Here is a 25081-nt window from a genome sequence, read left to right as displayed (position 1 = left end):
TGTTGTACCTGGGCTGACCACAGCTGACTCTGCCCATGGCTCCGCCTGCTTGCCCAGGTATAAAGGTGGTCGACTGGCTGGTATTCCTCCTTGTTGGACCCGATCACCTGCGAGGGTGGCCCCTGTTATTTAGCCAATAAAAAGCTATAGTTACTATCTTAACTCGTCGCTTTTCATTGGATGAATTGATAGGTATATCAATTTTATTGGCTAAATTTTGAAATGAGTGGATCAGAGCAGCCAAACGACCAGCCAAACGGCCAGCTACAACAGCCACAGCAGCCGGCCTGGCTGCGAGCCCTCCGACTGCCGTACCTGGATTTAAACCCACAGGCAGCGAACTCAGCCCTCGACTTTGAACACTGGCTGAGCTGTTTCGAATCCTACCTGGGAGAATCCGGCCTGCCTCCGGGATCCAAACTAAGAGTTCTGACCGCCCAGCTGAACCCTAAAGTATTTGCATTCATCCGGGACCTTGCTACATATGAGGACGCCCTCAACCTGCTGAAAGAGCAGTACCGGAGCCCGGTAAATTCTATGTATGCCAGACATCTCCTAAGGTCCCGCTCGCAACAGCCAGGAGAGTCTGTAGATGAATTTTTACGGGCGCTACAAACACTCGGCAGGGACTGTGGCCTAGAAATTCAGTCGCGTTTGCGCCCACTTATTGGCTATAAAGTGGTTTGCGCCGGAAGTTTTTTAGCGCCCGAAATTGAGTTGGTCCCTTACATCGGCATTAGCCGGTCGCGCTGCGCCGGCACTGATGACGTCATCGGTGTGCGCAGCGCCCCGGTTCCAATGGTAATCCGTCCCGATGGCCAAATTCAGTTGCGGCCGCCTCGCCCGTCGCGGCCGCAAACAGCGTTTGCAAAACGGTGCCTTACAGCTCCGAGAGGCCGGCGCATAAAGGTGGAGGTGCGGCCGGCCGCTTTCCCGGCGGCCGCCTGGCCGCACCTCCCTCCCCGGACTCCTGCACCACCCCCCCCGCGGCATTGTTGTGTGACTCCCGCGAGCCCGGCACTTCTCCGTGGTGCCGGGCTCATTTGATGGGGGAATCCAGTGGCGATCTCACGGCTGCAGGCAGCTCCTCCTTAAGAGAAGGAGGAGGCCTGCAGTACCCCAGCCTGCCGCACCGCAGCGGCAGCTGGGCGCCGGAAACTGACATTCTTCGCCCCAAACGAGGCGGCCAAACCCTCCAATAGCGGCCGCCTCCGTCTTGGGGCGGCGCTACTGAATTTCAGGCGGGCGCTAGGGGAATCCGGCCCAGCGCTAAATTTCGGGCACTAAAGACCTGGCGCGGCGATACCGAATTTTTAGCCCTGTGACTTTAAAGCTGTAACGGCTGCAGAAAATACTGAAGGGAATATCCACGATGCCTTCGTGAAAGGCCTTCGGTCCGACTACTCACGGCAAAGACTGCTCGAATCAAAGGACCTCGACCTGAATACAACTGCAGCCCTCGCTCACTCTCTGGAAGTGGCCCATCGGGACCTCGAGGCGTACTCCAGGTACTGTGCTGCACGACCCTGGGACTCGGGCCCGACCCCGGCCGCAATACCCCTCGCACCGCCGCCTCTGGGACCTACCTCAGCGTCGGCGTCCCAGAACCGATCAGGACCGCCACCCCCGGTACCGGCTGCGACATCGGACCCCCGCGATCAGGCCGCCGGCTGCTTCTTCTGTGGCCAGGCGAAACACCCGAGGACGCGCTGCCCTGCAAGAAACGCGACTTGCTTCGACTGCCACAAGAAAGGCCACTTCGCGAAGGCCTGCAGGGGGAGAGCCACAGACGCCAGCAGTGCCTCATGCGAGTTGTGTGGGCAGCCATCTTTCATCAAGGCCACAGATGCCAGTATCCCCTCGTGTGAGTCGTGGGGGCGACCATCTTTGATCAAGGCCACCGACGACAGCAGTGCCTCATGTGAGTTGTGGGGCGGCCATCTTCTCCGCCATTTTAATCAACGTCGTGGGCGCCGCCATTTTGTCCATCACGCTCGACCGCCACCTTGTCTCCAGACCCGACCACCGCCTCACCCGCAGACTACAGCAGCTCGCTCAGCCATACACTAGCCTCCGTCACACTGGACCAAGCTCGCCCGCATCACCTGTCCAAGCCCATGATGGACATCAAAGTAAACGGCCACGCCACGACCTGCCTGTTCGACAGCGGAAGCACGGAGAGTTTCATCCATCCAGACACGGTGAGCCACTACTCCCTCACTGTCCGGCCAACGCACAACCGGATCTCGATGGTGTCGAGGTCCCATTCTACAGACATCAGCGGCTACTGTGTTGTGACCCTGTCGGTTAGGGGCACGGAGTATAAAAATTTTAAACTCCTCGGCCTAGAAATTCAGTATAGCCACTTTTGGGGCGGTAAAGTCGGGCAGCCGCTAAAGTTTGCGCCTGCCGGAAAGTGGAGGGCAGTTCGCCGAAATTCAGTAGCTTTGGCCAAGGAGTTTGCTCGAGCGCTAAAACTGGCGATGCACGGCTATCCTTAGGCGCTAAGCCGGCGGTGCAGACTGATACCACCGAGGCCGGGCGCAGCGCAGGTGTGGACATGTTTTGATTGACAGCAGACACCCTGGCGCCGGCCAGCTCTTAAAGGGGGAAGGGTCGACTTGGTCTGCTGCCACACCCTGGATACTGCAGCCCTCCAGCTAGGCCTAAACACTGCTGCTGGAGAGAAATAGCGCCAGGAAGGATGCAGAGGGCCCGTGAGCGAGCGCAGCGCTTCTCTGGCCATGATTTAAAGGTGCTGGTTAGGGCTTTGGAGAAGAGAAGCCATATCTTGTTCCCGGTCAGTGGCAAGAAGCCTCCCAACAGGGTGTACAGGAGAGCCTGGAGGGATATGAATAGAACTGCGTTTATGTGCTAAACCATAAATGTATTTTGATGCTTTGGCAACATAAGATGTAACTTATCATGCCAATAAAGCGATTTAAATTGTAAAAAATTGTAAAATTGGGTGGTCAGGGGGTGGGGAGTCAGGGGGTGGGGGTGGGGAGTCAGGGGGTGGGGGGTCAGGGGGTGGGGAGTCAGGGGGTGGGGAGTCAGGGGGGTAGTTAGCTGGTGGGGGTGGGGTGTCAGGGGGTGTGAGTCAGGGGGTGGGGAGTGAGGGGGTGGGGTGTCAGGGGGAGGGGTGTCAGGGGGAGGGGGTCAGGGGCTGGGGGGTAGGGGGTGGGTTGTCAGGGGGTGGTGAGTCAGGGGGTGGTGAGTCAGGGGGTGGGGGGTCAGGGGGTAGTTAGCTGGTGGGGTTGGGGGTCAGGGGGTGGGGAGTCAGGGGGTGGGGAGTCAGGCGGTGGGGGTCAGGGGGTGGGGGGTCAGGGGGTGGGGAGTCAGGCGATGGGGGTCAGGGGGTGGGGGGTCAGGGGTGGGGGCTCAGGGGGTGGGTGTCAGGGGGTGGGGGTGTCAGGGGGTGGTGAGTCAGGGGGTGGGGGTCAGGGGGTGGGGGTCAGGGGGTGAGGTGTAAGGGGGTGGGGAGTCAGGGGGTGGGGTGTAAGGGGGTGGGGAGTCAGGGGGTGGGGGGTCAGTGGGTGGGGGGTCAGTGGGTGGGGGGGTCAGGGAGTGGGGAGTCAGGGGGTGGGGTCAGGGGGTGGGGGGTCAGTGGGTGGGGGTGGGGGGGTCAGGGGTCAGGGGGTGGAGTCAGGGGTGGGGGGGTCAGTGGGTGGGGAGTCATCGCTGGGAGTGGGAGGATGTTCTGGGACAGGCTGCAGCTGCTTGCTCTGACTCCCGCTCTGTGCTGCAGTCAGTGAGTTCGAGCTGGCAGCCGGTGAAAGTGTCAGACCTCGTGTACTGTAAACCTGCTCCCACTCACAGCGAACTTAACCCCTTCCTCCCATTGCTCCCTTAGATTAATTCATTCCTTGGTACATGTATTTTAGGGAGTGGGAGAGTGACTGAATTGAGCAGTTTCTTCAGCCCAGTCTAAATTCCCAGTGCTCGGTGACTGTCTATAGCGGACATGAAGCACTCCGAGGGAGTGAGCCCTCAGTGGAACGGTGGAGGGTTCGAGCCCCGCTCCGGACAGTCCCGCGAGTGGAGTCGGCGCTCCGGCTCGGAACTCTGTGTTGACATCCAGCGGGAAACTCGCGTCTGGTGTGGGTTGTGGGAGCCAAATAAACCCCCCACCCCACCATATAGGACTGACCCCACTATCGGGTGGTAAAAAGATGGTCACATCGCAGCCTCAGATTGTTAATCAGCCCGCGGATCCTCCCTCTGCACCATTGCGAAGGTGCAGCACTAAGTATCAAATAATTGGTTCTCTGTTCAAGCTATGTCCACCTTATCATACTACATTCTCTTGCCCGACTCTGTAACGCTATCTCCTGACAGCTGTTCCCTCTCCCACTTTCTTTGGGTTGAAGCCCTCCCCAGAGCAGGCACCGTGTTCACAGAATCACAGAAACCCCCACAGTGCAGATAGAGGCCATTTCGGCCCATCGAGCCTGCACCGACACATATCCCACCCTATCCCTGTAACCCCACGTATTTAATCCCCCTAACACTAAGGGTCAATTTATCATAGCCAATCATCCTAACCCGCACATCTTTGTTCTGACAAGAGAACCGACAGGCCCCGAGGGCCAAGTCTGAATCAGGGTGGAATGCATTAAATATGCACCGGGCTTGTAATAGTCTGTGCAGTTGTTGAAAGGTGGAATGAAGTGCTCCTTCGCCAAGCCCTCGGGACTAAGCACGTGGCGGTGACTGTGCGCCGCTGGCTGGGTGGATCTACCTGTTGAAATCTGGACTTCAGCTGCTGGAGTTTGTATGAACTTGAAACACCCGCGCCAAAGTACACCAAACTGATCTCTCTGCTTACTCTACCTCTCCACTACCCACATTACCCAAGGCTTTGCTTTGAGCTATAAAGAAAATATTATAGAGAAATAAGGACAGAATATACGACTTTAAAATGGAAACTGAATAATGTCAGCACTTCCTGGTTTAATTATTGCCACCTCACTTCAGCCGAGGTCTACCCTTGGCTTGACCCCCGTGTGCAGCATCACGGGAGAGCCCAGTCTTCTACACTTCGATATAAGCTGTCCTCTCCGTCGCCTCCTTTAACGGGCTAAAAAGCCTCATTTCCTCCAATCAGACCCATTGGGATTCTGTATCATGGGGGGAGTTAGAGGGGGTTTGGTTCATTGAAACTCCACAACGGGAACGAATGGGATTTGGGATAGTCATCTGGGATTCATTCCACAATTCTGCTGGAATCACCCACGTGTTGACCTGAAATAAACGGAGAAATTGCCGGAATACAGCTGGGGAGGAGAAATAAGCTGTGGTGGTAAGTTTCACATGGGGAGGGAACCTCGGGAAGATTATGCCTGAAAGGATCCCTTTGATAACCAGTGGCACAGCTGGGCTTGTATGTCACATGTGGGAATATCCTTAACTTACAACACTGGGGAGATGGTGGACTGTGTGAAACATGGGCTCAATGGGACCATTAGTACACCTGTCCCATCAATCAGATTCTGCTGGTTGTCACATGCTGGTTGAAGGGATTAAACCAGCGCAGAGAAACATGATCCAAGCAGTGCTGTCCAATGTGGAGACGGAGCCGCGCCATAAAGGTGGCCCGTGGCGACATTAGGTGTGTTGTGGTTGTGTTTGAATGACCCGCCTGCTGTGTGGCGGCTTCCCCTGAACATACAGCGCTTGAACATGTTGGGAAAGCTGAATGAATGCAGGGAGGCGGGAGGTCCAGTTACACGTTAGCAGCTTGCGAGAAGCTGGAGCAGTGCCAGGGGAGAAAAAAAACATCTTTCCAAGGGAAAGCCTCCACCCTGGGGTCAATGAATAACCAATAGATCGGCAGCGATTAGCATACCACCCCGGGGAGCACAGAAAAAGTGGAAGCGGGAGAAAGCGAGTGTGACAGAACCACAAGCAGAGAGGGACCCTACACAAGAGCAAGAGAGAGAGAAACACATGCAGAGAGAGTGAGAGAGAGACGCTCAGAGAGGGAGAGAGACAGAGAGAACAGAGCGTGACACACACATACACAGAAAGAGAGAGACAGCGAGAGACAGGCAGAGACAGACAGGGCGAGACAGACAGAGAGAGACAGGGAGCGAGACAGACAGACAGGGAGAGACAGGCAGAGAGAGAGAGAGACAGACAGACAGAACGCGAGGAAAGGGACACGCAGACACACAGACAGAGGGAGAGAAATAGAGAGAGACACACATATAAGGAGAGACAGGGAGCGAAAGGCAGAGCGAGGAGAGGGAGAGACAGAGTGAGAGAGGGAAGGAGAGAGAGATACAAGGAGGGAAGATAGAGAGGAAATTTACACACGGGGAAGGACAGGAACTCTCCTGCAAAAGTCAGCGTACTCTGTAAAAACAGCTGGATTTCTTCATAAGCGGATTCTTGGGGAAAGAAAGTTATTTAGAAACATTAGAATCGCGGTTGGAAAGACACCAAAGGCCGGGAACAATGTCAGGGGCCGGGTACATTCCGTGGATTTGCATCTTCCTGGCTCCCCTCACCAGAGGGTCAGCGAACCATCCGCCCAGTCACACAGGTAGAGTTTAATGTTTAAAATTCATATTTCATTCATAAATTGAAATCATGGCATTCAAAGGTTAACTTCAATAAGTTCGGGATTGTAAAGTTCCGTGTGTGAACGAAACGTTTTCATATATTGGATCGAAAATATTTTAAAAATATAAATATCTACAAGTTATTGTAAAAGTTGAGCTGTTTGTGTGTGCGGGTGGTGCTCTGTGCTCTGGCAGCTATCCAGTGAGTGGCTGGCGGCTCTCTCTCCCAGAGCCCAGCAGTAACTGGGGAGGAGCTGGAGAATCCCTCTGCTGGGACCGGCCACACTCCACTCCCTGCACCCCCGGCCTGAGGGACACGGTAACCCGAGGAGCCCACACTGGCTGCTACACACTCCTACATCTGACTGTGAACTGCCATACACTCATTCATCGAACTACACTGAGCCAGTCACTGGTCTCACTGTGAACTGCATAATACAAGACTTGCATTTATACAACACCTTTCATGACCTCAGGACGTCCCAAAGCATTTTACAGCCAATGAAATACTTTTGGAGTGGAGTCACTGTTGTAATGTGGGAAATGCGGCAGTCAGTTTGCGCACAGCAAGATCCCACAAACAGCAATGTGACAATGGCCAGCTAGTCGGTTTTAGTGATGTTGGTTGAGGGATAAATATTGGCCATGACAGGGGATAACTCCCCTGCTCTTCTTCAAAATAGTTCATGGATATTTTACATCCACCTGAGCGGGCAGACGGGGCCTCAGTTTAACATCTCATCTGAAAGATGGCACCTCTGACGGTGCAGCACTCAGTACTGCACTGAAGTGTCAGCCTAGATTTTTATGCTCAAGTCTCTGGGACTTGAACCCACAACCTTCTGACTCAGAGACAAGAGTGCTGCCCACTGAACCACGGCTGACACCGAGCCTGCAGTGTGATATATACAGGGGGAAATTGTTCACTTACATTCCACTACGGAAGTCATCCTTTATTTTCCTATATCCCAGTTTTGAACTTCAAAGATCCAGTGTTCCTCAAGGATCCTTGAGGAAGGTTTAGGGCTCTGTTGTCCTCGGACCCTGATCACCAGGCCCTCCTGGACCCCCTCCCCATGACATACCCATTCCATTGGGCCTGCCGGCCGCCTCCTGCCGCCTGACATTCGGCCTCTCCCCAGTGGCCAGCTGCTGGAAGGGTGGGGGTCTGAGGCTCGGGGGTTAATACTGTTTGGGCCTCATGCTGCCGAGCTCAGTGGGGGTTTAAGTTCAGTTCTCGGCCCCCACCCTGACCAAAGGGAGAATAACAGAGACACGGAAAAAGCGATGAAAAGCAGTAATGTAAGAAGGAAAGGCAGAGAGAAAGAGGAAGGAACAGAGACATTGGGGAATTGCTGGAAATTCTGCACTTTGCTAAAGAAAACACAAATTTGTATTATATTTCAGAAATCAAGACATTTAGCCATCTCTTTCCATCCATCCCATCTTCTTGCATTCTTTCATTTGACCTGCTTCTATCCAGCGGCCTCCTTTCTTTATCTATTCACCTCCTTCCACCATCATCCATCCCAACATCTGCAATCTATTTCACCATCTTCCATCCATTTATCTCATCTCCTGCAATCTGTTCTTCCTCGTTCAATATATCCATCTCATCTCTTGCACCCACCCATTTCTATCCATCTATTCTCTTCCACCTATCCCTCCTGCCATCAATTCATCCCATCACCCCCAGGATACCCTGAGAGGGCCTTTGCTGCTAGTTACTGGATGTATCCCAGTAATAGTTGTTCATAACACTCCACAGGCCACCAAGCACAAAAAGACTTCAGCAGTATCCAGACAAAGTTCTCTCTCAGGACTGCCTTGGATCCTGAGGGCGATTCCTGCTACCTGATCCCTGGCCAGTTGGAAACCATCACACAATGTAACTTCAACCAAACCACAAGGACATTCCTGGTCATCCACGGATGGACGGTAAGCACGTCAAATCGCAGACTGAAGGAAGTACTTCTGTCTTTGTTCGGTCAGTAAATGTAAATATTTTCAAACACTAATTGTTAATGTCTGCCAGTTAGGTTGAAATACATGTTACTGACAAGAGTCATCACAAAAAGCCCAACAACCGGTATGAAACTGGAGGAAAACAGGCCTCAAACACCACAAATCAACACTCCCTTCAAACAGACTCAACAATCCAATATCAAAGAAAGACTTGGCTTTATACAGCGCCTTTCCCATCTTCAGGAGGTCCCACAGCACTTTAAAGCCAATGAATTACTTTGGCATTGTAGCCACTCTTGTAATGTGGGAAACGCGGCAGCCAATCGCACAGCAAGCTCCCACAAACAGCAATGTGATAACGACCAGTTAATCTGCTTTTTTAATGATTAAAGTGGTTAAAGTTTTTAAATCTTTCTGGCGTAAGGAGCAAGCAACTAAAACATGGCTCTGATTACAGTCCAAGAGCTCACAACAGAGAGAAACAATACTGAGGGAAATTCTTTAACCTGCCTGTGCTGTGGGAGATCTGCCGAGAAACTGTCTCCTCATGCCTGAGCAGGGCCAGTCGGGCTCTCCTTGTTCGGGCTTATCTGACTTTTAGGGCCTTTGTCTTCCAACTCCACACAGTGGGTTACAGCGAGTGAATGAGGTGATGCTAATTATATTCACTTTGTAGGTCACCGGCATGTTTGAGAGCTGGATTCCGAAGCTAGTCCAGGCTTTATATGAGAGAGAGGGTGACTCCAATGTCATCGTGGTGGACTGGCTGACCCGAGCTCAACAGCACTATCCGATTGCAGCTGACAACACCAAGCTGGTCGGCCGTGACATCGCCCACTTGGTGGAGTGGCTGGAGGTGGGTGTCTCTCCTTTACCTCTTTTCTGCTCACTCTTCTGATTCTCAGCACTTCAGCTTCTGAATTTCGTGTTACTCTCATAAGTAAGTCTTAGTTCATCAAGAATATCTTCACCAGCCCCAATATCTAGGTCGGCTTTTGATAGTGAGTCCAGGATAACAAACAGACACATAGAAACATAGAAGATAGGAGCAGGAGTAGGCCATTCGGCCCCTCGAGCCTGCTCCGCCATTCAATGCGATCATGGCTGATCATCCAAACTCAGTACCCTGTCCCTGCTTTCTCCCCATACCCCTTGATCCCTTTAGCCTTAAGAAATATATCCAACTCCTTCTTGAATATATTTAATGAATTGGTCTCAACTGTCTTCTGTGGTAGAGAATTCCACAGGTTCACCACTCTCTGGGTGAAGAAATTCCTCCTCATCTCAGTCCTAAATGGCTTATCACTTATCCTTAGACTATGACCCCTGGTTCTGGACTCCCCGGCCATCAGAAACATCCTTCCTGCATACCATTAAACCTCACATCAGCCTTTAATTAGCAAATGAACATAAGAAATAGGAGCAGGAGTGGGCCATTCAGCCCCTCGAGCCTGCTCTGCCATTCAATTCACACCTTTCTGTAAATTGCTTTGGCCACTGAATCTGTCGTGTACCTCCACAGGATCCTCTCTCACACCAGCTTCATATCATTAAACCTCACATCAGCCTTTAATTAGCAAATGAACATAAGAAATAGGAGCAGGAGTGGGCCATTCGGCCCCTCGAGCCTGCTCTGCCATTCAATAAGATCATAGCTGATCATCTACCTCAACTCCACTTTCCTGCACTATCCCCATATCCCTTGATTCCCTTAATATCCAAAAATCTATCGATCTCTGTCTTGAATATACTCAACGACTGAGCCTCCACAGCCCTCTGGTAGAGAATTCCAAAGATTCACCACCCTCTGAGTGAAGAAATTTCTCCTCATCTCAGTCCTAAATGGCCGACCCCTTATTCTGAGACTGTGACCTCTGGTTCTAGACCCTCCGGCCAGGGGAAACATCCTCCCTGCATCTACCCTGTCAAGCCCTGTAAGAATTTTGTATGTTTCTATGAGATCACGTCTCATTCTTCTAAACTCTAGAGACTGTAGGCTTTGTCTACACAATCTCTCCTCATAGGACAATCCCCCCCCCCCCCCCTCCCATCCCAGGAATCAGTCTGATGAACCTTCGTTGCACGGGACATGGGATCGTTTATGTCCATCTGATATACCTCTATGGCAGGTATATCCTTAGGTAAGGAGACCAAAACTGTCCACAATACTCCAGGTGTGGTCTCACCAAGGCCGTATATAATTGCAGTAAGACGTCTTTACTCTTATACTCAAATCCCTTTGAACAATAGATGAACAAATCTAGAGCAGTAATATTATACATAATATGTAACTGCAGTAAAACAGACTTACATTTCTATAGTGCCTTTCACGTCCTCGGGACGTCCCAAAGCGCTTTACAGCCAATGAAGTGCTTTTTGAATTGTAGTCGCTGTTGTAATGTAGGAAACGTGACAGCCTATTTATGCACAGCAAGCTCCCACAAACAGCAATGTGATAATGACCAGATAATTTGTTTTAGTGAAGTTGATTGAGGATTGAATATTGGCCAGGACACCGGGGAGAACTCCCCTGCTCTCCTTCGAATAGTGACATGGGATCGTTTATGTCCATCTGATATTATCAGCTCCGAAGCTGAAAAACAATAAATGATCAGAATCTATCTGCTAAGCCATTATTCTGTAGTTACCCGTTGTACATTACTTTCCTTCTGTTGTCTCTCCAACTGTGAGTACTGTCCATGTACATCAGCCCACGGGACAGTATTACACCTAAGCGAGGAGCAATGCTTACTGAGGCTCTAATTCAGCAGGAAAGGGGTCAGGGAGCTGCATGACTCACTGGAAAGCATCTGTGACCTCATTCCTGTGCTAGCTCTGCACGGACTGTGCTGCATCTTTATGCCATGGGCCAGCTGGTCACATTGTGTGCGTCGGCCAGCCCACGGTGTGTTGGTGCATCCATCAGGGCTCGGCCCAAGCAGCATACACGGGGGCATATGGAACCCATGGGCAGGGACAGCCCAGCTGGTCTATCGAGCCCATTCCATTCGCTCATATTGCAACTGAGCGTAATGATCCTCAGCACTTCCCACCCACCAGCAACCATGTCATCTCCTGGGAAAGACAAAGAACAGCACAGATAAAAATCCCTAGGCCAACTCGGGGGTGGGGGGGAACCTGGGAAATGCCTCTCTGACCTCTGCAGGCATTGTAAACAATTTCCAGGAGATCCCAGTGACCATCGCACAACATCCAACCCACCTTTTATAGGTTATAATGTCAGTTGCAGTTGGGAACACAGTTTTCCCCATGGAGGTCAAGGAGCAGCAAGCATATGACTTGTACAGGCTTTCTGGATGTATTAAGTGTTAGTCACGGCTCTGAGCCAGATGGTCGTGTGTTCAAGTTCCACTCCAGAGACTTGAGCCCACAATCTAGGCTGACACTGCAGTAGTACTGAGAGAGTGCTGCACTGTGGGAGTTGGTGATTCTTTGGATGAGACATTAAACTGAGTCGCCCCCTTCAGGTGGATGTAAAAGACCTCACAGCACTATTTTGAAGAAGAGCTGGGGAGTTCTCCCCTGGGCCAATATTTATCCCTCAAATGTCAGTCAGTGGCTCAGTTGGTAGCACTCTTGCCTCTGAGTCAGAAGGTTGTGGGTTCAAGTCCCACTCCAGGGACAGTGAGCATATAAATCCAGGCTGACACTCCAGTGCAGTGCTGAGGGAGTGCTGCACTGTCGGAGGTGCCGTCTTTTGGATGAGACGTTAAACCGAGGCCCCGTCTGCTCTCTCAAGTGGACGTAAAAGATCCCATGACACTATTTCGAAGAAGAGCAGGGGAGTTATCCCCGATGTCCTGCGGCCAATATTTATCCCTCAACCAACATAAACAAAAACAGATTATCTGGTCATTATCACATTGCTGTTTGTGGGATCTTGCTGTGTGAAATTTGTTGAATCCGTGAATCTTAAGGTATGGTGTTCTTCAATAAATAGACGGAGACTGCAGATCAATAATCAACAGGTGTTTACTGGATGAGGGTAGTCTAAAAAACTAACAGTACAGATGCCTGCTCAAGGCTTATATACAGGTGTGGTCACTGCCAGTACTACAGTATACAGGAGCTGTAAAAGTAGTTCTCTCTTAAAGGCACATACACTACAATTCCTCCCCTTTTAGGTTAACAGTACCATAACATTCAAATAACAGTTAACACTTTAACATGCACATTTAACTGAAATAGTCCATTTATAGATTCAGTCTTTGGGGCGGCTTCCTGATCCTTTCTGGATAGCGCCTTTCCTGAGTGTCTTGTTCTTGGTGCGGAGGCGATTCTGGCCCCCTGTCGTTCATCAGTTTCCGCTGCTACTGTGTCTGGGGTTGATGCTACCGGTATGTCGGGTTCATCCCCAGGTACGCGAGACATGGGGTTGACTCATTCCTGTGACGCTAGGATCTGGTCGACATGGCATCTCACAATGTTCTCCCCGACATCCACTGTGTACATTAGTGGCCCCTGCCGTGTGCATATCGTTCCGGGTTGCCATTTCTCTGTTCGGTAGTCGCGGGCCAAGACTGGTTGTCCTACATTGAAGCTCCTTGTCGGCTTCTCATTGATGTGCCGGAATTGCTTATCCTCAACATTTCTTCGCACATTTGGTCTGAGCAAATCCAGACGAGATCTCAACCTTCAGTTAAAGAACATCATGGCCGGGGTCTGGTTGGTAACTGCATGTGTCGCATTTCTGTAGGCTAACAGGAAATTGTCCACCTTATGCTGTAGTGGAATGTCATCATCGCACATGGCCCTTACTGCCTTTTTAAAGGTTTGTACGAACCTCTCAGCCAATCCATTTGTGGCTGGATGATACGGGGCAGATGTGTAATGCCTTACCCCATTCCTTCTCATAAATTTCCGAAACTCTTCGGACACAAACTGTGGTCCGTTATCAGAGCAAATCTGCTCTGGCAAGCTGTTGCTGGCAAATATGGTCCGTAGGACTGCAATCGTTTTCTCCGTAGTGGTTGAGGACATTTTGATCACCTCAGGCCATTTCGAGTACGCATCCACTGCTATTAAGAACATTGAGTCCATGAATGGACCAGCAAAATCAATATGCACCTGTTGCCATGGAGAGGAGGGCCACTCCCATGGGTGTAGAGGGGCATGTGGTGGTGCATTTTGGACCTTCTGGCATCCTGAGCAGCTCTTTGTTAGGTCCTCGATTTGTTGATCGATCCCCGGCCCCCACACATAAGCCCTAGCAAGGCTTCTCATTTTAACCCCTCCCAGATGGCCTTCGTGAAGCTCATTGAGCACTCTCTCCCTTAACTTGGGTGGAATTACCACTCGGGATCCACACATCACTGTCCCCTGGCATACTGACAGCTGTTCTCTTCTGGATGAGAATGTTGGCAACAGTGAGTCGCCATGTGTTGGCCATCCCTTCACCGTCAAATCATATACCTGAGACAGTGTCGGATCATTTCGGGTCTCCTTCTCTATATCCGCGTTAGTTACTGGCAAGCGTTCAATTATCGACGAATAAAATATTTTGACAGGGTCCACTGCTGGTGCTTCCTCCACAGTAGGCAGTGGCAGGTGTGATAGTCCATCAGCGTTTCCATGCTGTTTCGTGCCCTTATACTCTATTTCATATTGGTTCGCCCCTAGAAAAAGGGACCATCTTTGTAGCCATTGTGCAGTCATCACCGGAACACCCTTCTTTGGATTAAAGATGGAGACAAGTGGTTGGTGGTCAGTCAGCAAGGTGAACTTCTGCCCGTGCAGATAGTGGTTGAATTTTTTTACTCCCATACTAGGCTGAGGGCCTCCCTGTCGATCTGGGCATAGTTGCGCTCGGCTGAGGTTAGTGACCGAGACGCAAAGGCTACTGGCCTCTCCAACCCGTCTGGGAATTTGTGCGACAGCATCGCTCCAATACCATAGGGTGATGCATCACACGCCAACCGAATTGGTAGTGCTGGGTTGAAATGGGCCAACACCTCTTTTGAAGTGATCAATTCTTTGCACTTCTGGAAAGCTCGTTTACATTCATCATTCCACTTCCATGGTACCCCCGTTTGCAGTAGGGTGTTCAGTGGGTGTAATACTGTAGACAAATTTGGTAAGAACTTATGGTAGTAGTTCACCAGCCCGAGGAACGACCTCAGTTGTGACACATTTTCCGGTGCTGGAGCCTTGACTACTGCCTCAATCTTTTCAGGGGACTTATGTAACCCCTCTTCATCAATAACATGGCCACAATACGAGATCTGCTTCTGGAAAAACTCGCACTTGTGGTGATTAGCTCGTAGCCCATATTCCTTCAATCTAGTGAGCACCTTCTCCAGGTTGGCGAGGTGATCACTGTCATTTTCGCCCGTGACCAGGATGTCGTCCAAATAACACTGGGTCCCTGGAATCCCTTGCAGGACTTGATCCATTGCCCTTTGCCAAATAGCCGGAGCCGATGCTACCCCGAACACCAGCCAGTTGTATTGGTAGAGACCTTTGTGAGTGTTGATCGTGAGGTATTGTTTCGAGGCTTCTTCTACCTCCATTTGCAGGTACGCCTGGGCCAGATCAATCTTAGTGAAGCGTTTTCCTCCAGATAGCGAGGCGAAAATATCTTCAATCCGTGGAAGCGGATATTGTACCGTGTGAAGGACTGGGTTCACTGTCACCTTAAAATCCCCACAGATGCAGACCTTCTTTGGTTCCCCAGGCGTATTACTCAACGACCTCTTCATTACAGGAACGATGGGTGTAGCCCACTCGCTCCAGTCCACTTTGGACAGTACTCCTGAACGTTCCAACCCTTCCAGCTCTGCTTCGACGGCTGGTCGGATCGCATAAGGCACCGATCTGGCCTTAAAAACTTTGGGCTTGCATTTTCCTCTATTTTAATCATCGCTGTTATGCCTTTTAGTGTTCCGAGTCCCTCCTGGAACACTTCTTGTGCGTCAGTTAGCATTTTTGACAGTCGTCCAGGTGTGACGTCGTCATCCTTTTTGGCCTCAACCTTCAGTGCCTGTATGGAATGCCAATCTAATTGTATCTTCCGGATCCATTCACGTCCTAGTAGTGGTGGTCCTCCATCTGGCAATACATATAGGTCAATTTTTGGTATTTCCTGGCCTTTGTATATCACGTTCACCCTTAGTTTTCCTTTGGGGTAGACTTTTTGCCCCGTGTACGTCTTCAAGACAATCTCTGTAGCTTTCAAGGGTATATGTGAGACTAGCCGCTTGTAGTTCCTTCGGTTTATGACTGTTAGGGCTGATCCTGTGTCCAATTCCATTTTCACTTGGACTCCGTCTATCTTGAGCGTGACCCAGATAGTCTGGTGATCCTCCATTTTTATTACATTATGTAGTTTCAGACACCCCAGCTCCTTGCTTCCGGAGTCTGTATCACTTTTCTGTTCGTCTGAACTACTGTCTGTCACCTTATGTACCTTTTTGTACTTCTCCTGTGGAGATTTCTTGCTGCTGGTTTTCTTCCCTGACCTGCAGACTCTTGCTATGTGTCCTGCTTTTCCACACTGTCTGCACACTTGGTCCTTGAACCAACAATCCTTCTGGTCGTGTATTGTTCTGCCGCAGCGATAACACTTCCCTGCTCCATATGACATTTCATTGGTGCCATATTCTTGCGGTCTCCGTTGTATCTCTGCAGCGCCCCGTGCGGCTGCTTCGTGTGATACTGCCATGCTGAAAGCCTTGTCCAGCGTAAGATCCTTTTCTGATAGAAGCTGTTTCTGGGTTCCTTCACTTTGAAGCCCACACACAAACTTGTCCCTTAACGTATCTGCTAGTCCCATTCCAAACTGGTAGTGTTTCGATAGCTTGCGCAGTTCCGTTAAATACTCAGCATTACTTTCGTCTTTATGCTGGTTCCTTTTGTGGAACTTAATTTCTGCTATCAGCAGCGGTGTGGGGTTTAAGTGGTCCTGTTGGATTTCCACTATGCTTTCGAAATCCTTATCCACTGGCTTCTCTGGGGTTATTAGGTTTCGCAGTAAGCCATACGTTTTTGCACCCATGGAATTCAACAAAACCAGTGCTTTCCTGGCATGTGGCACTTCATTCGCCTTGCAGTACACCTCAATGCGTTCCACATATGTCGCCCAATCTTCGACTTCATTGTCGAACGCTGTGACACTGCCACTCTTCGGCATCCCTGGGTGTGGTTAGACTGTCTAAAATGGCGTCTCCCGCGCTCTCCCTTCTTCTCCGCTGGCTCAAAATGGCGTCTCCCGCGCTTTCCTTTCTTCCCGCGCTCGCCCTTCTTCTCCGCTGCGGCTTCAAAAATGGCGTCTCCCGCGCTCTCCCTTCTTCTCCATGGCTCAAATGGCGTCTCCCGTGCTTCCTTTCTTTCCCCGCGGACGCTGCTCAGCCCTTGAGCCCTGGCTGCGTTTTGCGCGTTCTCCTGTGCGCCTCTCTCGTTGCCGCCGCTCGGTCCTGAACCCCGGCTGTGCTTTACCCTCTCTTTTTGTTTTCCGTTGACGCCGCTCGGTCTTCAACCCCCGGCTGCGCCCTGTGCGCTTTACCCTCTCTCTTACCCCGTCGACGCTGCTCGGCCTTTTCTGTGCCGTCGGTCGGCTCCAGCCGCCGCTGTCCGGGAAGGGTCTGCGCTGTACCTGTTGCCAGTCTGTTGCTGGATCGTCGTGGTTGGAGAACCAAGCCCAGCTCTCAACAGCCTCCCCTGCGATGTTCACTCTCTGCCGGATGACTGGGCAGTTGCTCGTGGTCGATGCCTGTGCTTCTGGCCTTGACTTTCTTCCACTGTTCTCCCGGAGCGAATCTTTGGGAGGAAATGCAGAGTTGCAGGTAGATTCGAATCGACCTCGTCGCCTCTGTTGAATCCGTGAATCTCAAGGTATGGTGTTCTTCAATAAATAGACGGAGACTGCAGATCAACAATCAACAGGTGTTTACTGGATGAGGGTAGTCTAAAAAACTAACAGTACAGATGCCTGCTCAAGGCTTATATACAGGTGTGGTCACTGCCGGTACTACAGTATACAGGAGCTGTAAAAGTAGTTCTCTCTTAATAAAGGCACATACACTACAGAATTGACTGCCATGTTTCCTACATTACAACAGTGACTCCCCTTCAAAAGTACTTCATTGGCTTTGGGATGTCCTGAGGTCATGAAAGGCGCTATATAAATGCAAGTTTTTTTTAATTGATCACTTGCTGATGATGAAACCCATGCATTCACCACAGTTACTGTGACAATACTCAAACAGAGGCTCAGATGTTTGGGCGTCTCAGGAGTGACTTCCCGCATAATACAAGCCGCATTGGGACCTGCAACCCGCAAACTGCTACCTTCTGATTCAGAGATGAGAGGTTGACCAACCTGAGCCAAGCTGACACTTTGAAAGGCAATGAGCCGGCTGACACACACCAAATGCAAGGCATCCAAATTTACAGATAGATATCGATCTAATTCTAGGTCTCACATCTGGAAAATATCTGTAGGCTGTGGGCGAATGTTGAGGAGGTGTGACGCATCTCCAATGTGCTGATTCTATTCACTAAAAAATAGTGCAAAACCACTATTTGTAAAATAATCTTCATCTCCAGAAAAAGTACCAGCTCGTGATTAAAAATCTCCTTTTTACTAAAAAAACAGCCAATGGACAATCAGAAAGTGCCACAAAAACTATCAATCAAATCCCTGATTTTTTCGCTCCGCACCCTTTCAGTGGCTGTGCAGGTATAGCATTTATACAGTAATCTTACACATTCCTCTAGCAACACAGGTCATCCCTTCCTTAGAGACCTTGGCCTAGAATTGGATTGCTTACAAATTCACGCTCCACGCCCAGTGCTCCACGCCCCAAGCACCTAATAAGTATATCAGTCCACTGGCCTCATTAGGATAGTACCAGTGATCTGGGGGCACCGGAGGCAGCTTGCTGGACCCGTGAGAGGGGGGTCAAGCAAATCGGCCAGCTCAGACACCGGCCGAGGGTCAGGAGAATCCGGTGGTGAGGGAATGCGATCGGAAGAGGGGGCAAGGTGACCGGCATCACCCACCCCAGCAGGTACATCCCCCGCCCCAACGTGTCCATAGAATCATAGAATGGTTACAGCACAGAGGGAGGCCATTCAGCCCATCGAGGCCGTGCCAGCTCTCTGCAAGAGCACTTCAGCTCGTCCCACTCCTCCAACCTTTCCCCGTAGCCCTGCAAATCTTTTTCCTTCAGGTACTTATCCAATTCCCTTTTGAAAGCAACAATTGAATCTGCCTCCACCACCTCCTACAGTGCATTCCAGATCCTAACCACTCGCTGCGAAAAAAACTTTTCCTCATGTCGCCTTTGGTTCTTCTGCTAATCACCTTAAATCTGTGTCCTCTGGTTCTCGACCCTTCCGCCAATGGGAACAGTTTCTCTCTCTACTCTGTCTAGACCCCTCATGATTTTGAACACCTCTATCAAATCTCCTCTCAACCTTCTCTACTCTAAGGAGAACAACCCCAGCCTCCCAGTCTATCCACATAACTGAAGTCCCTCATTCCTGGAACCATTCTTGTAAATCTTTTCTGCACCCTCTCTAAGGCCTTCACATCCTTCCTAAAGTACGGTGCCCAGAATTGGACACAATACTCCAGTTGAGGCCGAACCAGTGTTTAATGAAGGTTCATCATAACTTCCTTGCTTTTGTACTCTATACCTCTATTTATGAAGCTCAGGATCCCGTGTGCTTTTTGAACTGTTTCCTCAACCTGCCCTGCCACCTTCAACGATTTGTGCACATATACCCCCAGGTCTCTCTGTTCATGCACCCCCTTTAGAATTGTACCCTTTAGTTTATATTGCCTCTCCTCATTCTTCCTACCAAAATGTATCACTTCGCACTTTTCTGTGTTAAATTTCATCTGCCACGTGTCCACCCATTCCACCAGCCTGTCTATGTCCTCTTGAAGTCTATCGCTATCCTCCTCACTGTTCACTATATTTCCAAGTTTTGTGTCATCTGCAAATTTTGAAATAGTGCCCTGTATACCTAAGTCCAAATCATTAATATATATCAAGAAAAGCAGTGGTCCTAGTACCGACCCCTGGGGAACACCACTGTACACCTTCCTCCAGTCCGATAAATAACGGTTCTCTCTGTTTCCTGTCACTTAACCAATTTCGTATCCATGCTGCCACTGTCCCTTTTATTGCATGAGCTTCAACTTTGCTGGCAAGCCTATTATGTGACACTTTATCAAATGCCTTTTGGAATCCATGTACACCACATCAACCGCACTGCCCTCATCAACCCTCTCTGTTACCTCATCAAAAATCTCAATCAAGTTGGTTAAACACGATTTGCCTTTAACAAATCTGTGCTGGTTTTACTTAATTAATCCACACTTGTCCAAGTGACTGCTAATTTTATCCCAGATTATCATTTCTAAAAGCTTCCCCACCACCGAGGTTAAACTGACTGGCCTGTAGTTGCTGGGTTTATCCTTGCACCCTTTTTTGAACAAGGGTGTAACATTTGCAATTTTCTAGTCCTCTGGCACCACCCTCGTATCCAAGGAGGATTGGAAGATTATGACCAATACCTCCGCAATTTACACCTTTACTTCCCTCAGCATCCTAGGATCCATCTCATCCGGTACTGGTGACTTATCTACTTTAAGTACAGCCAGCCTTTCTAGTACCACCTCTTTATCAATTTTTATCCCATCCAGTATCTTCACTACCTCCTCTTTCACTATGACTTTGGCAACATCCTCTTCCTTGGTAAAGACAGATGCAAAGTTCTCGTTTAGTACCTCAGCCATGCCCTCTGCCTCCATGCGTAGGTCTCCATTTTGGTCCCTAATCGGCCCCACCCCTTCTCTTACTACCTATTTACTATTTATATGCCTATAGTTGAATTCCCTTTTATGTTAGCTGCCAATCTATTCTCATACTCTCTTTGCCCCTCTTATTTCCTTTTTCACATCCCCTTTGAACTTTCTATATTCAGCCTGATTCTCGCTTATATTCTCAACCTGACATCTGTTATACACCCTTTTTTCTGCATTATCTTGCTCTCTATCTCTTTTGTCATCCAGGGAGCTCTGGCTTTGGTTGCCCTACCTTTCCCCCTCATGGGAATGTACCTCGACTGTACCCGAACCATCTCCTCTTTAAAGGCAGCCCATTGTTTGATTACAGTTTTGCCTGCCAATCTTTGATTCCAATTTACCCAGGCCAGATCCATTCTCAACCCACTGAAATTGGCCTTCCTCCAATTAATTAGTTGTATGCTAGATTGCTCCCTGTCCTTTTCCATTGCTAGTCTAAATCTTATGATACTATGATCACTGTTCCCTACATGTTCCCCCACTGACACTTGCTATACTTGACCCACCTCATTCCCCAGAACCAGATCCAGCAATGCCTCCTTCCTCGTTGGGCCGGAAATGTACTGATCAAGAAAGTTCTCCTGAACACACTTCAGAAATTCTTCCCCCTCTCTGCCCTTTACACAATTACTATCCTAGTCCATAAAGAGATAGAGAGCAAGATAATGCAGAAAAAAGGGTGTATAACAGATGTCAGGTTGAGAATATAAGAGAGAATCAGGCTGAATATAGAAAGTTCAAAGGGGATGTGAAAAAGGAAATAAGAGGGGCAAAGAGAGTATGAGAATAGATTGGCAGCCAACATAAAAGGGAATTCAACTATAGGCATATAAATAGTAAATGGGTAGTAAGAGGAGGGATGGGGCTGATTAGGGACCAAAAAGGAGACCTACGCATGGAGGCAGAGGGCATGGCTGAGGTACTAATTGAGTACTTTGCATCTGTCTCTACTCTATAGTTCTTACACCTCTCTGTAATTTTCCAGCAAATTTGCTCCTCTATATCCATCCCACTAGTAATGGCACCTCTATTATTTCACAACTTTAAACAAATAGATGAAGTCCTTGACTCCTCCAGGACATCCTCTTTCTCCAGCGCTACAATATTCTCCTTAATCAATACTGCCATCCCACCTCCTTTCTTTCCTTCTCCTATCTTTCCTGAAAACCTTATACAGGAATTCTTTTGTACCCAATGCAGCCCTTTTTTGAGCCAGGTCTCTGTTATCGCCACAACATCATATTCCCATGTGACTATTTGTGCCTGCACCTCACCAACCTTATTTACCACACTTTGTGCGTTTACACACATGCACTATAAACCTATCTTAGACCTTCTTGTATTCTCTCTTAATAATAATAATAATTAATAATTCAACTTTATTGTCATTGTACAATGCACAAGTACATGAACAACGAAATGTGATCTTGCAAGCTCCCATGAGTCCAGTACAAATAACATTAACATTAAACGTAAATAGCACCGTCCTGGGAGAAGCAAAGCCGCTGCGTCTGTGCGCGCCGCCATTCCATTTCCACCATTCCTCCTGTCCGACAATCTTCAGCCCAACGCCCGGGCCTGCTCACCAGCCACCCCTCCCGGGGCTCCTTCCGTGACCTTCTGCACCTGGTCTTCCCTGATGGTCACCCCTCCAGGTACTAACCAGGCCTGGCTCTGCTTAGCTTCCAAGCCTTGCCAGTGACCCTGTCCCTAGTCCCAGGAACAGGGCTGACCCCACCTAATACCGTACTATTTCTTACTCTACTGCTATCCGTCTCTCCCAATCCTTTGTGCGCCTTGTTTCTGCTTTCTAATGCCAGATCCTGTTGCCCATCCCCCTGCCAAATTAGTTTAAACCCTCCCGCGAGGATATTGGTCCCGGCTCTGTTGAGGTGCAACCCGTCCGGCCTGTACAGATCCCACCTCCCCCAGATCCGGTCATAATGTCGCAGGAATCTGAAGCACTCCCTCCTGCACCATCTCTCCAGCCACGCATTCATCTGCTCTATCCTCATATTTCTATACTCACTAGCTCGTGGCACCGGGACTAATATGGAGATTACTACCTTTGAGGTCCTGCTTTTTAATCTTTTTCCTAGCTCCCTAAAATCTGCCTGCAGGACCTCATCCCTCTTTCTAACTATGTCATTGATACCAATATGGACAAGACCTCTGGCTGTTCTCCCTCCCCCTTCAGAATGTTCTGCAGATGCCCCAGCGCATCCATCCCCCGCCCCATGTATTGGTGAGTGGAATGGTCCATCCATCCCCCGCCCCATGTATTGGTGAGTGGAACGGTCCATCCATCCCCCGCCCCATGTATTGGTGAGTGGACCGGTCCATCCATCCCCCGCCCCATGTTTTGGTGAGTGGACCGGTCCATCCATCCCCCGCCCCATGTATTGGTGAGTGGACCGGTCCATCCATCCCCCGCCCCATGTATTGGTGAGTGGAACGGTCCATCCATCCCCCGCCCCATGTATTGGTGAGTGGACAGGCCCATCCATCCCCCGCCCCATGTATTGGTGAGTGGACCGGTCCATCCATCCCCCGCCCCATGTATTGGTGAGTGGACTGGTCCATCCACCCCCGCCCCATGTATTTGTGAATGGAACAGTCCATCCATCCCCCGCCCCATGTATTGGTGAGTGGACCGGTCCATCCATCCCCCGCCCCATGTATTGGTGAGTGGAACGGTCCATCCATCCCCTCTTCCATGTATTGGTGAGTGGACCGGTCCATCCATCCCCCGCCCCATGTATTGGTGAGTGGAACGGTCCATTCATCCCCTCCCCCATGTATTGGTGAGTGGAACGGTCCATCCATCCCCTCCCCCATGTATTGGTGAATGGAACGGTCCATCCATCCCCCGCCCCATGTATTGGTGAGTGGACTGGTCCATCCACCCGTGCCCCATGTATTGGTGAGTGGACCGGTCCATCCACCCCCGCCCCATGTATTGGTGAGTGGACCGGTACATCCATCCCTGCCCCATGTATTGGTGAGTGGACCGGTCTATCCATCCCCCGCCCCATGTATTGGTGAGTGGACTGGTCCATCCATCCATCCCCTGCCCCATGTATTGGTGAGGGGAACTGTCCATCCATCCCCTGCCCCATGTATTGGTGAGTGGACTGGTCCATCCATCCCCCGCCCCATGTATTGGTGAGTGGACTGGTCCATCCATCCCCCGCCCCATGTATTGGTGAGTGGAACGGTCCATCCATCCCCCGCCCCATGTATTGGTGAGTGGAACGGTCCATCCATCCCCAGCCCCATGTATTGGTGAGTGGAACGGTCCATTCATCCCCCACCCCAAGTATTGGTGTGTGGACCGGTCCATCCATCCGCCACCCTATGTATTGGTGAGTGGACCGGTCCATCCATCCCCCGCCCCATGTATTGGTGAGTGGAATGGTCCATCCATCCCCCGCCCCGTGTATTGGTGAGTGGAACAGTCCATTCAGTTCTGCTCTGATGTGAAATATGAACCTGAGATTTCTGTCTTCAATGACAGCACTGGTTACACTTCCACTATGTAAAAGGTTTTGAGGGGCTGAATGGCCTCGTCCTGTCCCTAGGAATGCTATAGAAATGACGTAAAACAATAAGTGTATTTTCTATTTGCTCACATTAGGAACAACTGAACTTTCCCTCCGAGCACATCCACATGTTGGGGTACAGTCTGGGGGCTCACGTTGCGGGGTTCGCAGGAAGTTATGGGGCACACAGAGTTGGCCGGATAACAGGTGAGAGCACATGGTACAGTCCGGATCATGTACATCCCAGCTTAACAGGTTAGTGTGAATGTGAGAGGGATTGTGAGGGCACAGTGAGTGTGAGGGGTTTGAGAGTGAGTGTGAGGAGAGGAGAGCGAGTGTGAGGGGTTTGAGAGTGAGTGTGAGGAGAGGGAGAGCGAGTGTGAGGAGAGGGAGAGCGAGTGTGAGGAGAGGGAGAGGGAGAGCGAGTGTGAGGAGAGGGAGAGGGAGAGCGAGTGCGAGGAGAGGGAGTGCGAGGAGAGGGGAGTGCGAGGAGAGGGAAGGGGAGCGCGAGGAGAGGGAGGGGGAGCGCGGGGAGAGGGAGCGCGAGGAGAGGGGTGTGTGCGGGAGCGCGAGGAGAGGGGGGAGTGCGGGAGCGCGAGGAGAGGGGGGAGTGCGGGAGCGCGAGGAGAGGGGGGAGTGCGGGAGCGCGAGGAGAGGGGGGAGTGCGGGAGCGCGAGGAGAGGGAGAGCGAGCGCGAGGGGAGGGAGAGCGCGCGCGAGGGGAGGGAGAGCGCGCGTGTGGGGAGGGAGAGCGCGCGCGTGGGGAGGGAGAGCGAGTGCGAGGGGAGGGAGAGCGAGTGCGAGGGGAGCGAGAGCGAGTGCGTGGGGAGGGAGTGCGAGTGAGGAGGGAGAGCGAGTGCGAGGGGAGGGAGAGCGAGTGCGAGGGGAGGGAGAGCGAGTGAGGGGAGGGAGAGCGAGTGTGGGGAGGGAGAGCGAGTGTGGGGAGTGTGAGGAGGGAGTGAGAAGGAGTGCGAGGAGAGGGAGAGCGAGTGCGAAGGGAGGGAGAGCGAGTGCGAGAGTAGGGAGAGCGAGTGCGAGGGGAGGGAGAACGAGTGAGGGGAGGGAGAGCGAGTGTGAGGGGAGGGAGAGCGAGTGAGGGGAGGGAGAGCGAGTGTGGGGAGGGAGAGCGAGTGAGGGGAGGGAGAGCGAGTGTGGGGAGGGAGTGCGAGTGTG

The 25081-nt window shown here is 50.9% G+C and overlaps 2 protein-coding genes across 2 annotated transcripts in view; one reads left to right on the top strand and one right to left on the bottom strand.

Annotated features, from left to right (window-relative positions):
• Positions 1-9213, bottom strand: part of LOC147108423 (uncharacterized) — a 134755-nt gene extending 125542 nt beyond the window's left edge. Inside the window, exon 1 of the mRNA XM_086005044.1 lies at positions 9038-9213. The gene's annotated coding sequence lies outside the window, so the exon portion shown is untranslated. The remainder of the gene's footprint in view (positions 1-9037) is intronic.
• On the top strand, positions 5493-24217 carry LOC147108422 (lipoprotein lipase-like). The gene is made up of 4 exons (XM_086005045.1): positions 5493-6547; positions 8335-8504; positions 9208-9387; positions 24005-24217. Exons 1-4 carry the CDS (start codon positions 6460-6462, stop codon positions 24167-24169), a joined length of 603 nt encoding a protein of 200 aa, XP_085861171.1. The 5' UTR covers positions 5493-6459; the 3' UTR covers positions 24170-24217.
• Positions 24218-25081: the final 864 nt, after the last annotated feature.

This window comes from Somniosus microcephalus, chromosome 13 (genome assembly GCF_052327205.1).
Source record: "Somniosus microcephalus isolate GS21.2 chromosome 13, FLI_Smic_1.0, whole genome shotgun sequence".
In the NCBI taxonomy this organism is placed as follows: Eukaryota; Metazoa; Chordata; class Chondrichthyes; order Squaliformes; family Somniosidae; genus Somniosus; species Somniosus microcephalus.
The sequence above is the reverse complement of the archived record's forward strand: the minus strand, read 5'-3'. Positions and strand labels throughout refer to the sequence as shown.